The sequence below is a fragment of the Pelobates fuscus genome, chromosome 1 (genome assembly GCF_036172605.1).
Source record: "Pelobates fuscus isolate aPelFus1 chromosome 1, aPelFus1.pri, whole genome shotgun sequence".
In the NCBI taxonomy this organism is placed as follows: domain Eukaryota; kingdom Metazoa; phylum Chordata; class Amphibia; order Anura; family Pelobatidae; genus Pelobates; species Pelobates fuscus.
In genome coordinates, this window is record NC_086317.1 from 261,907,451 (window position 1) to 261,921,338 (window position 13,888).

General features: G+C 41.2%; 1 protein-coding gene across 1 annotated transcript in view; it reads right to left on the minus strand.

Moving 5' to 3' along the window:
• Nucleotides 1–13,888, minus strand: part of PPM1E (protein phosphatase, Mg2+/Mn2+ dependent 1E) — a 299,607-nt gene that overhangs the window by 17,805 nt on the left and 267,914 nt on the right. Inside the window, exons 5-6 of the mRNA XM_063456941.1 lie at nucleotides 10,522–10,665; nucleotides 2,356–2,449 (exon numbers count right to left, since the gene is read on the minus strand). Coding sequence (XP_063313011.1) covers nucleotides 2,356–2,449; nucleotides 10,522–10,665 — 238 coding nt within the window. The remainder of the gene's footprint in view (nucleotides 1–2,355; nucleotides 2,450–10,521; nucleotides 10,666–13,888) is intronic.

Below are 13,888 nucleotides of genomic sequence, written 5' to 3' on the forward strand. Positions count from 1 at the left end.
TACAGCCGTTCGCATGATTTCATGCGAATTCTTTGTGCTCTGAATAGGTGGCCGCCATTTCGGGACTTTCCACGTGTTCGCGGCCATCTTGTGTGCGAACAGCGGTGTTTGCCTGTAACCGCATGGAACTGAAAACGGATACGCAAACAGGCGAACACCGCTGAATCCTCCAGACCTCCATAAGTTCGTACGGAAACTACCGAACGTCCCCTCGTTCGGTAGTTATATGCAATCATCTATGGGGATTCCAGCGAACCCCGCGATTCGCATGGATGGCCAGAGTATCATACCTTTTTACCGTGCGAACGGAGACCGACCGCAAGGCCAAAACTCATGGAACTAATTTCGGCTAGTTGGTCTGTGCGGTCGGTCAAAACTTTGGAACGTTGTATCTCCCGAACTGTACATCCGAATGGGGTGATTTTTGGATATATTGTCCCCCTGAAGGAGAGCTATCCAGCGCTACCGGATTTAAAGCTGTACCCCCTGTTTTTGGGGTACATCCAGAACTGGTGGAAAAATGTGGACATTTTAATTGGGTTATGTAGTTATCTGAGGGGAGGAGACGTGGGGGTGTTACCATCTGTATTATTGGTTGTTTTCATCCTCCCCCTGGGAGTGTTCTGTGTGTATCTATTTCTAATAAAAAGCAGGCTGGGTGTTCCAGTCCTCAGACCTCTTCTGACCCTCAATACGTAGCCGTGTCTCGTTATTGGAGGGAACTGCTATATCACACTGGGGATTGCTATGCTCTGCATATTCCCCTGAGCTCTTAATCACTTAGCTCTTTTAAGAGCTTGTTCCAGATACGCTCTCCTGGAGCAGAGGTCTTCCCCACACGGTCCTGGAGGACAGAAGCCGATCCAGGGTGGAAGGAAGACGGCGCGGCTCCAGTTAAGCTACGGCGGTTGTGGAGTCTGCGGTGGTTGTGGTGTCGTCTGCAGTGCTTGGAGTCCTCTGAGAGCGCTAGGAGCATCCATCAACGGAGGGTACTCGGTCGGGGTACACGGAGCTCCGTTACACTGACCCACTGCCAAACCGGTCATGCTGGAGGATGTTGCAGGCAGCAGAACGTTCTCCACGGCGTCTCCAGACTGTCACGTCTGTCACATGTGCTCAGTGTGAACCTGCTTTCATCTGTGAAGAGCACAGGGCGCCAGTGGCGAATTTGCCAATCTTGGTGTTCTCTGGCAAATGCCAAACATCCTGCACGATGTTGGGCTGTAAGCACAACCCCCACCTGTGGACGTCGGGCCCTCATACCAATTCATGGAGTCTGTTTCTGACCGTTTGACCAGACACATGCACATTTGTGGCCTGCTGGAGGTAATTTTGCACAAAGGCGGAGGTAGCGGTCTTGCTGCTGGGTTGTTGCCCTCCTACGGCCTCCTTCACGTCTCCTGATGTACTGGCCTGTCTCCTGGTAGCGCCTCCATGCTCTGGACACTACGCTGACAGACACAGCAAACCTTCTTGCCACAGCTCGCATTGATGTGCAATCCTGGATGAGCTGCACTACCTGAGCCACTTGTGTGGGTTGTAGACAACAGGAATACAATTAGTATTTAGTTTGTTAGCTACAACCTTACTAAATCATTTGTTCAGTTACAAAATATAAAAAAAACAAAATACAAAACCTCTGTATTAAGTGTACGATGATTTACCAAAAAAAACACCTTATTTTTTGTTATATGTGTATGTATGTATGTATGTATGTATGTATGTATGTATGTATCTTTGATCCTGAGGAAAGTCCTTTGATAGGACTGAAACGTCAATCTTTTAACCTGAAATAATAAAGAATTTTGAATTTTTTAATGAAGACTGAGAGTGCAGCCATTTTTCTATGAACATTGAATATTGGAAGCCTTGGTCATTTTGCACCCGGCACTTTACTATATATATATATATATATATATATATATATATATATACTTTCCCCATTATAATTCTATTGTGTTTCATGTGCTTTGTCTATTTTATGTATACCAGAAGATTGCATCTGCTTGCATAACAAAGCTCCTAACAGGAGAATCTACACATAAGGCACAGGTTATTGTGTCTGATTGTACCATTTTCCAATTCATACTGGAAGATTTGTTTTATTAGAAATACAGTGTTACACTAGAGACACTAAATTGTTAGACAAGATACACTAATTGACGCTCTCATGAATGTAGAGTTTCTTGATTTGATTGTATCTGGTGAAATGTCTCAAGATGTCCCTTTGTAATTTGTTGTCTATTTCAGGTACCTTGAACTTCCACAGGCTCTGTGTGTCTAAGATCAGACATTTAATTAAAATAAAGGCTACAAAGTGACAGAGATAAGCAAATTAATTAAAGTTATTCTTACCAATAGCTCTAGAGACAGAGAGGCTTCCATTAACTCTCCATGCACCAAACCAGACTACACAGCCTCCCAAAGCTTCAATACGGTGCTTTTCATCCTAGACATGAACACAGAGATAATTAGTGAACACAGTTTTCTTAATAAATCTAAACACCAGTACACAAATTACCTGATGTTGATCTTGATATAAAAATCCTCTAGCAGTGTTTCCCAACCCAAATCACTAAGCACACCAACATTTTAGGATTTTCGAATTCTATTCTTATGGGGATACTGACCAAAACTTGGGCAGCTGCTGTACCTTGAGGACTGCAATGAAAACCATCAAATTAACTACTATTATCAAACCCCCAAATTGATGCCCAGGTTGAGGACTCTGGGTCGGATATCTGATAAGGCCACTGAAGCCATGGCCTTGTGATGGCAAGCAGAAGAGGGTGACACTCCCTGAGAATATCATTGGTGGTATAACAGGAGTAGCTGGTCCTCACACGCAGGCAGTCAAATAAATTAGAGAAGAGCCGGACATACCTCATGTATGTCCGGCTGCCCGACGTTACTCTGCAGCCTCAATGCTGCTGGGTAGCAATCAGATTCATACTTGGAGGGGACACATATGGGGGAAGGTCGGCAGAGAACAAGGGAATAAGTGATTGAATGGTGGGTATGAGAAAAGACTGATGCAAGTGAGGAATAAAATAAGAAAGGAATGAAAGGGGGTTATGAGAAGAGAGGAATAAGGGTTGTTCAACGTGTTAATATACAATGTATGAAAAGTGTTTAACTCCGCCGGCAGATGCTCCTAGTGCTCACCGAGGGCTCCTACCCTCCTACCCACCCTGGATCTACGACAAGGCTCCAGGTTCCAGTGGGAGTCAAGCAGGAATAGCTCTTACAAGAGCTCAGAGAATCCAAGGGAGTATAGTTATTATAGCAATCCCTTGTAGTAATATAGTAGTTTCCCCCAATAAAAGACAAGACTGTAGATTGAGGATGAAGTAAGTCTGTTTAGTGGAAGCCACAGCTGGCCTTTTATGCAGGTTTCCCAACAAGGGTGACACCCAGGTGGACCTTGTTGGGCACAGGGACACAAAGTGTACAAACCAATGAAAACAATGTGACAATGAATGACACTCCCACATACAGTACCCAATCCCTCCCCTCTGCCTGTGATATATTTAACGCAGATAATGCATTAATTATCCCCAGGCAGAAAAGACACATATTTTTACAAAGTCCAATAAGTACCCCAAAATACAACATAAGCCCTGATATCCCTGATCTGGGTCAACAACATATCCAAAAATCACCCAGATCAGTTCAGGGGTTCAGGAATTTCATGGAAGTCATAGTTTTGACCCACCCTGCACATGGTCCCAAGCCCAAAACAGTTCCAGAGAATTAAGGCTAACAGCTCTCTTCCACAGGTAAACAACACACCTGGACTTGGGGCTAAAAATAATAAATGGCACATTTTAGACCCGGGGCTTTTGGGGCCAACTCAGGGCTCTAGCCTGGGTCAGCCCCCCTGGCTGATACCCCAGCCAGCGATTGTTTGCTCTAAACCTCTATGTACCATGTTTATTCAAATTGAATGCGCTTCTTTTTTGGTTAATCAGTTTTTATTATAATGTGAATAAAGTAAAATTTAGGCTCGCAGGCCTGTACCAACAACAGAATGCAAGAATACAATGTAGGAACAGTGTATATCCTTAAAGAAAGTACATTCAGAGACAGATTCAGTTGCACTTCCAGTGTCAGTTTACATCAGATAACATGGTTCAGTTATAACTGCGTTCCACAACGTAAATTGCAATCAATTGGTTCCATATGGTATCAACACAACAATAGAGTCCATCGAGAACCAGATCAATGTGGACATATTAATGTTCATAAGTACCTTGAGGTTGCGAGTCTGCAAGCGGTTAGTATCCACAATTTTTGTCGATAAGTGTGAGAGTGTGGTGTATTGTGTTGAGTTGTGTTATGGCCCAAAGGGGTCTGTGTATAGGTGGTGGTATTGTGTTAGCATGACACAAAACAATTATTATAAGAGTGAAGAGAACAAAGGAGTATGGTCTATAATAACTCAAATTATAGTGTATTCAATATCCCCTCCAATGGTATGTTCTTCCATAAATGTAATCCCTGTCCATACTGCGGTCGGTTTTACTTATCGTGACTCCATTGGGGGCTCCCTCTTGGGTTATCATGGCGAGACTTCTCCCTTTCCCCATTGCGTGATTTCCCCCTTGACTCGGGTGGTCCAACTAGTGTCCAATCTATTTCCCTGGCTGGTTTGTATGTTGCCAGGGCGCTATGTTTCAGGGACGATGGGCGAGGGGGGCTGCTTGGTATGTTGCATGGATTGGTGGGAGTATGGAGTGTGTGTGTTCCAGGTTTCCTCATAAGGGGGATAAAGTTTTGCTGTGTGTGGGTAAGGGGTGTAGAGATATGGGGTTGTCGTACACGTTTGTAGGTTGACTCAGTATCATCCCTACATTCTTGTGTTTTGTGTTTCTTTCAAAGTCTTAGTTAGCTGGTATTGTCTTGTGTTGTATAGTCGGAGTCAATATGGGGGCTAGGTCATGTCGGTGTACACCGAACATCCACCCGGCTGTGACCACTAGGGAAGTGTGAACCCCGTCTTGTTATGTCCCCCCCATACCTGTGGAGTTTATTGGGATCTGAGTCCCGCTTCTGTAGTGTGTGGGGGTCTCATGTCTCGTCTCCTTGCCTGTGTAGAGGCAGTGTTTGAATTTGTTTCAGCTAGTTATTTGTGTGTACACCTTTCGTGGGTGTCTTTTTGTTTGTTCTGTTTTTATCCCCCATTCGCCCCATGCGTTGCGGTTGGTGTGTGAGGTGTGGTGTCTGTGTCTGCTAGCGCCAGAGGGCGGTCACGGGTCGCATCGTATGGTATAGGCATGTTGCAAGGGCTGCACCGTCTCCCGGCCCCAAACCTACACCGGCACCTCTCTATGGTCTCACGTAGAAGGTAAACCATGGAGCCCAGGATTCCGCGCATTTTGCTCCCCTGCCCGTCAATTCCGCCTGTAGTGCTTCAGCCGCCCTGATATCCTCGACGATGTGGATCCATTCACACCGGTGATTTGGCTGCGTTTAATAAGTGGCGCAGAATAGATTTTTTGTATGCGGACAACATTTGTGAGGAAATGTGTAATAAGGCTAGTTCTTCTGACCATTCAATATCGTCTCCGAGGATTAGTTGAACGTCAGATTTGATCCGGTTTCAGTATGGGGCGATGTGCTTGCATTCCCACCAGATGTGCAGAAGAGTCCCTCTGTCTTCCTGGCAGTAGTGGGAAAGATCTTGTGCAGCAATACTGGCGTTCTATACCACATGGAGAGTAGTTTATAGTTCACCTCTTGATAGTGTGAGCTAGAGGAGCTTTTGTGTTGCCATATCAAGGCTTTGTCCCATTGTGCCGATGTGAATGTTTTATCCATGGCCCTCTCCCTATGTCGCTGGAAGGTGTTGTTTTCTGAGGTGGGACTGGTCAATAAGTATTGGTAGAGGTTCGAGACAGATTTTCCAAGTGATGCGCCACGGGAGCAGAGGTCTTCAAACAACGTTAGATCTCTTCGTAGTTTTAAGTTTCCAAAAGTTTAATTCACATTAGACTCAATGGCGCATTACAATCGGGGGGAAATTCTATATTTTCCAGTTGAATTTTATTCCAGCAAATTAAAACTAGTGAATTCAAACAGACAAATTCAAATAGGCGAATTCACACAGTCAAATTCAAACTAGCAAATTTTGTTCCTGAAAGAATAAACTTAACATGTAACACTAAAATTTAAATTCCATCAATGTTACTTTGGCATATGGCAATAAACCTTTTCATTGTAGTAAAATGTTGTATAGTAGTATATTCTTATATAAATGAGCAATATATTCGCCAACATTTTTTTTTTTTCCAGCTTCCAGGTTTCAAAAATTGAGGTGCGCATTAGATTCAATGGCACATTAGATTTGACTAATTACGGTATTTGTATCCTATACTATACCTTCTGAGACGCCTTTTTAACCCCTTAAGGACGCAGCTTCAAAAACTGGACTTACCCTTAAGGACACAAGCATTTTTTGCAATTTTTGCTGTTTGTGTTCAACCTCTGTTTGCATTTTTCTTATTTATTACACCAACACATGTTATATATCGTTTTTTAAAGGACAAAAATGGCTTTAATCTGATGTGACAGATACATATATAAATTCTTATTTATTATTAAAAAAAATCCAAAAAAATGAAATAAATTGTTTTTTTTCACAGTTTAGGCAATAATAACGTGTGTATAATAAGTGCAGCTTAAGGAAAGTAATTTAAAAAATATTCAATTAGTTGTTCTGATTTTGAGAGTACATAATATGTCTAGGATTTCAGCTTATTTTGAAAGTTACAGGTCACAAAATACAAGGAGTAAAAACTTTTTTTAATGTGGAGCAATTTTAGAATTTGGCATGTTTGTAAGCTTAATAGCCATCACAGAAAGCAAAATTGCTGCACAAAAGTATATATTTATATAAAGCACACATCACAGGCTATTTACCAAAGGGTATTCTGACACTTTTTACGTAGCCATTTTGCTGCCAATATCTGCTAAATCGTGTAGTAAAATTGTGTTTTTTTCAGATTTCTAACATACACACATAAAACAAGGATTTTTAATGTGTATTTCATAAAGTTGATATATACTACTGCTGTAGAAAACCCCATATAGTTTTCAGCCATATCAACAGAGTAAAATGATACCCCCAATCTATGTCCTTGCCACTATCCTGTGAAGTTATAGTGCCATAAAAGAGACCTGACCATTTCATTTTTCACAGTGATAATTTTGATAGATGAATTTGATGGAGCAAGTCTCATTTTGGGGCATTGTAGCAGTTTAACTGTTGAATTTATCCCTCAATGACCTACCATTGGTGAAAGTAGACACTACAGTGTATCTCATATGGTATATATTGTGCCTTAGCGTGATGCCATTTTTTCACCAGTTTATGTCAAACTTTGTGGTAAAATATTGTTTTTTGCATTTTTTACATACACATTCAATTTTTGGGGGTCATTTTTCAAGTCTGGTATGTGCCACTGTGATCAAAACCCCATAATTATGCTCAGCAAACTCTTCTGAATAAAACAATACCCCCAATGTATGTCTTTGACACTATCCTGTGAAGCTACAGTGCCTTAAACGAGTCCTGACCATTACAGTTTTTACAATTAGAATTTTGGTAAATGGATTTGGTGTGTCTATATCACATTTTAGGGCATTGTAGCAGTTTGACAGTTAAAATGACTCCATAAATGCATACCATTTGTGAAAGTAGACACCACGGGCTATGTCATATGGTATATTTTGAGCTTTATTATACAGTTATGTTAGCACCAATTACTTTCAAATGTTATCATATTGTTTTATTTTTGCATTTTTATACACACATGTTGTATTTTAGTAGTTAATTTTGGAAACTTGATATGTTACTGTAAATTAAATCACTAAATTATTCTCAGCTATATTTCCTGAGTACAAAATTACCCCCTTTGTACACCTTAGCCAGGTTTTTGTGAAAAAATACAGGGCTAAAATCATACCCGGCCCATTACAGGTTTTTTAAATGGCAAATTGACGAATGGTCATTGTTTCATTTGGGGGCATTTTAGTCACTCATATATTTAAATAACGCCACCAATGCATACCATTTACAAAAGTGGACAACATGGGGACCCTCATATAAAATATTACAAGCTTTATTGAAGTGACATTTTGTTACCATTTTGTTTCAAAGTTTGTGGTATTCATTTTTATTTTAAAATTTTTACATACACATTGTATTTCTGATGATTATTTTTTAAATATCCTGTTTCCCACTGTCATAAAATTATCTTAGCTGTACTCAGCAACATCTTCTCAGTACAAATATACCCCATATGCATATCTTTGGAAAGTAGCGATCTTAATATTAATCTAAATCTCTAATCCCAAACCAAGCCCTAATCCTAAATCTAACCCTCAATCTAATAATAAACCATTACCACAATCCTAACCCATAACGTAATCCCATGTGTAACCCTAATTATAACCTTAATCCAAATCTCAATCCTACCTTTAGCAATAGTGTTAAAATGATTCCCCCTACTGGTGTCAGCCGAGGAATTCCCTTGCTATATTCAGCAAGGGATGCCCGTGCTGACCCTAATCCTAATCTGAACCATAATCTGAATCCTAATCTGAAACATAATCCCAATACTACAATTAATTATAAACCTAATCTCAAACATAAACTTAATAATAAACCCAGTAATAAACCTGATAATAAATCTAGTACTTATGCTAAACCGAATAATAATCCTTAATTGTAATCCTTAATTTAATCTTAATCCCAAAGGTTTCCCTCTACTAATATCAGTGCTGATATTAGTAAAGGGATTTTAAACTAAAACACAGTGGTATGTTGCTGCCATCTACTGGCTATTTTCAGTATTGCAGTCTCCCATCTCTTACATTGAAGACATTATTCCCAATGCAATGCGATCTGTGCTGGGCAACTAAAAATGCCCAGCACTGATCAGAATGGCATTTGGGCATAGAGGGTGATCCTCCAGGGTTTGTTCAGACCCTGGGGGTCTCCCAAGCACCAGATCACTTGAGAGAATGACTGTAGCTGAGCTTGATCGCTCAGCTGCAGTGTTCTTTGTGGATTTAAATGGCTACATGCAGTGCTAACTTTCAGCACTGCATGCAGCTCCTCAAAAAGTCTGGGGCCACTAAAAATGGTCCCAACTGACAGAGGGGACCCCCAGGTTTCTAATGATACCTGGGTTTCCTAGTGTGAGCAGGGATTTAACCCTGCTCACACTACATTGCTGTCTATGGGGATTTAAATCCCCATTAAAAGAGCTGCTTGCCGACCTCACTTTGAGCTCTGCATGCAGCTCATCAAAAAACCTGGGGCCACTAAAAATGGCCCCAGCTGACAGAGGGGACCCCCAGGTTTCTAATTATACTAGTTACCAGCAAGGTAATAGACCCTGCTGGAAAAATACTGCATGACGGAAATGTTCCGTCATGCGTCCTTAAGGGTAGGACCAGCATGACGGAAAATTTCCGTCATGCGTCCTTAAGGGGTTAATAAAGTGAAAGTATACACATATATACATATTTGATTACCTTTTCATGTATGATACTAGCTTAGTTTCCTTTGCAAATACTTCCTAGCATTGCACAGTGTTGTTTAGTTTGTTGTCTATATCTATTACCAAGTCCTTCTAATTTATTGTTTTCCCTAACTAAATACAATTAGGGAATACGTTGTTTGTGTATTTCTCACCACAAAATGCATAACTTTGCATTTAATTAAATCATCCACTTGTTAGGCCAGTCCTGTAAGTTATCCAAATCTAACTAGGAAATCTGGGTTTATTAAAAAGTATTACACAGGTGATTTAATTTCACATCCCAGTGATGACAGTCATAGGCATGCGCAGCCTATTGCATAAGGGTGTGCACCCTAAAGCACAAACACACATGCCGTGTGTATGTATATATATATATATATATATATATATATATATATATATATAGGAAACATGGGGGGATGGTTGCACTCACCTAAACATGCTTAAATGGGGTGCTGCTGGGGGCCATATTATACAATAAATACACAAGATCCAGCGCACTCTCCTATCTACTAAACAGCAACTTCAATGTTGACAGATTTTATTAGTTTGTAAAAGTTTTTTTTTAAAAAACACCTAATCTAGGCAAAAAAATGGGGATTTAGTTACATTATATGATCATACATTGCATAAGCCTGCCACAACGTCACTGCTGTGTGTGTGAGTGAGGGCACTGTGGGTGTGTGTGTGAGGGTGCTGTGTGTGTAAGGGTGATGTATGTGTAAGGGTGCTGTGTGGGTGCTGTTTGTGTTGTGTGTATTGTGTGGGAGGACCGTTTAGTTAATATCCCCCCTCCCATCTTCCTTTTTGTAGGGAGGGGGGACTGTGCTGCTGCGGGGCTAGAGTTCACTCTCGTGAGATCACTCTATGATGACAGTTCTAATATGAATATCATTAAGCTTATCTCTATATGGAAACCATCTCTTTTTTCATAACTATTCTGTAAAATGACCAAATAATAATGTCTTACCTCTCTGTCTGGTTTATGTGGCTTCATGAGTTCAACAGCCTGTCCATTTCGTACCAACATAACTTGGGAGTCTCCCAGCCAGGCCACATGTAGCATGTTACCACGGAGAAATGCAACCACCCCAGTTGTTCCACAGCGAATATTCTGCAGAAAATGGCACAAAAACAGCGTTACTCACACATATGTTCCAAGAACTTGCTAGTGAGTAAATAACATCCAACTTCAACTATAAATGCAGATACAGAAAATAGTGCTCTCTCGTGGTTTTGGACAGGGAGAACTGATGCAGAATTTTGTTTAAATGGAACATGTGCGGTAGAAGGTGAAAAAAATGACGTGAGAAAATATGAGACCTATCGACAGATATACAGTGCCTTGCAAAAGTATTCACCCCCCTTGGCATTTTTCGTGTTTTGTTGCCTCACAACCTGGAATTAACATGGATTGTTTGAGGATTTGCATCATTTAATTTACAGAACATGCCCACAACTTTGAAGATATTTTTTTTTATTGTGAAGCAAACAACAAATAGGACAAAATAACAGAAAAGGTCAATGTGCATAACTATTCACCCCCTAAAGTCAATACTTTGTAGAACCCCTTTTTGTGGCAATCACAGCTCCAAGTCGCTTTGGATAAGTCTCTATGAGCTTACCACATCTTACCACTGGGATTTTTGCCCATTCCTCCTTGCAAAACCAGCTCCTTCAAGTTGGATGGTTTGCACTTGTGAACAGCAATCTTTAAGTCTGACCACAGATTTTCTATTGGATTGAGGTCTGAGCTTTGACTAGGCCATTCCAACACATGTACATGTTTCCCCTTAAACCAAGTGTTTCTTTAGCAGTGTGTTTGGGGTCATTGTCCTGCTGTAAGGTGAACCTCCGTCCTAGTCTCAAATCACGCACAGAGTGGTACAGGTTTTGCTCAAGAATATCCCTGTATTTAGCACCATCCATCTTTCCCTCAACTCTGACCAGTTTCCCAGTCCCGGCTGCTGAAAAACATCCCCAAGTTTGTATCACTGTGGGGATGGTGTTCTTCGGGTGATGTGATGTGTTGGGTTTGTGCCAGACATAGTGTTTTCTTTGATGGCCGAAAAGTTCAATTTTAGTCTCATTAGACCAGAGCACCTTCCTCCATATATTTTGGGAGTCTCCCACATGCCTTTTCGCAAACTCAAAACGTACCATTTAGTTTTTTGCTGAAAGTAATGGCTTTCTTCTGGCCACTCTGCCATAAAGCCCAACTCTATGGAGCATACAGCTTATTGTCGTCCTATGTACAGATACTCCAGTCTCTGCTGTGGAACTCTGCAGCGCCTCCAGGGTCTCTGTGCTGCCTCTCTGATAAATGCCCTCTTTGCCCGGTCCGTGAGTTTTGGTGGGCGGCCGTCTCTTGGCAGGTTTGCTGTTGTGCCATGTTCTTTCCATTTGGTTATGATAGATTTGATGGTGCTCCTGAGGATCATCAAAGATTTGGATATTTTTTTTAACCGAACCCTGACTTTTACTTCTCAACAACATTGTCCATTACTTGTTTAGAGTTCCTTGGTCTTCATGGCAGTATTTGGTTAGTGGTGCCTCTTGCTTAGGTGTTGCATCCTCTGGGGCATTTAAAAAAATGTGTGTCTATAAGTAATGACAGATCATGTGACACTTAGATTGCACACAGGTGGACATCATTTCACTAATTATGTGACTTCTGAAGGTAATTGGTTGCACCAGAGCTTTTTATTGCCTTCATAACAAAGAGGGTGAATACATACGCACATGCCAAATTTCTGTTTTCTATTTCTAAAAAATAGTTTTATGTACGGTATATATTTTTCTAATTTCACTTCACCAACTTAGACTATTGTGTTCTGATCCATCACATAAAATTCAGATTAATAAAACATTGAACTTAAGGCTGTAATGTAACAAAATAGGTAAAAAGTCAAGGGGGTGAATACCTTTGCAAGGCACTTTATATCATTTTTATCATATACAGGGACACTCCAGTTTTCTCAAGCATTTTAGCTTGGTGAAGTGCTTCAGGGGATAACTGCATTTCCTCGCTGGCCTATTTTATAAACTGCATGTCTCCTCTGACTTAATATTCTAGAAATCAGCACTTTTATAAATCCCCTTGGTAACATTTCCTGGCTTTAAAGCAGATATTTAGCAGGGTTTTCTGCCTCCCTTGCGTTGAACTGTTCAAAGTCAGAGTAGAGAAGCATTTTTTGCGGCAATTGCATCTGATTGGATGCAAGTATACATTGCTTCACAGGAGTAGGATCTGAGTCGCATCAGGGACTCGCATGGAGCTGGAAAGATGTTCAACCTTATATATATATATAGAAGGCTTGGCCTGTAATTGTGGGAGGCACTTAAGTTCCCTATTTAAACCCGGTGAGCCCCTGCTTACCTGTCTTCGACGATCTCGGAAGTGCTTCAGTGTACTTCCGGGTCACAGATCAGTGACGTCAGTTTCCCCGCCCGCCGGCAGCCCGGTTCAAACGCTCTGCGGCTGTATTTGTGAGTATAACGCTTTTGCCTTACACGGACGGCATCGAAAACGTAAGTTTAGCCCTGTCGCTCACGGGATCGGCTTTTCTCCGCTCCTGCTTCTCTCGGTCAGTGTAACACGTTCTGTTACACTTACACCTCGTAGTCTCGTTTAGCCGGACCGGGTTGCCATACGTTTTCGTTCAGATTGGTGCAATACCTTCATTTCCGTTTCATTTTCGTGGATAGTGTTCACATTGTTAGCAATAATTTAAGTAGTTACGTTTCTAAGTGGGGTTAAGACGGTTTTATTTGTTGTCTCGCCCAGTATTCTAAACTTCTGTCCTAAAGTGCTTTTATATGGTCCCCTTAAAGATATAAATAGAATAAATAGATTGAATAGGGGGTATATTATTTAGATTGATTTAATGGCTGTTATGTCCTATTTTTCTGTTATAGTCCTTACTAGTACTGACACTTCTCGCAAGTGGCCCTTCGCGGGTATACGTGTTCGCAGCATTGTTAAAGAGGTAGGCCTCTATGTCACCCAGTCATTGTGTGTATATTGTGAATAAATAGTACGTTTCATAAGTAGGTCACGTTTCTTTCCCTTTAGTTCCGTTGGTTCCCTTCAGGATAAATAGTCCTTTATTAGGTCAAGTAAAGTGTTCATTCCTCAGCAGGTATGTTAATTCTGTGTCCTGGGGGGGGGTTTTGAGGACTAGTTGTAGTTCTCCCGCCAACTTAGGTATGTTCCCATAGGCCTCTTTGCCTATAAGTTAGTGGTCCCGCAAGGCATAAGGTCAGCCCTTACGTTCGGAGGTTCAGGCCAATCGTCCCAACGCTTAGCTATAGCCTTGCTTCAAAACTTAGTTAGG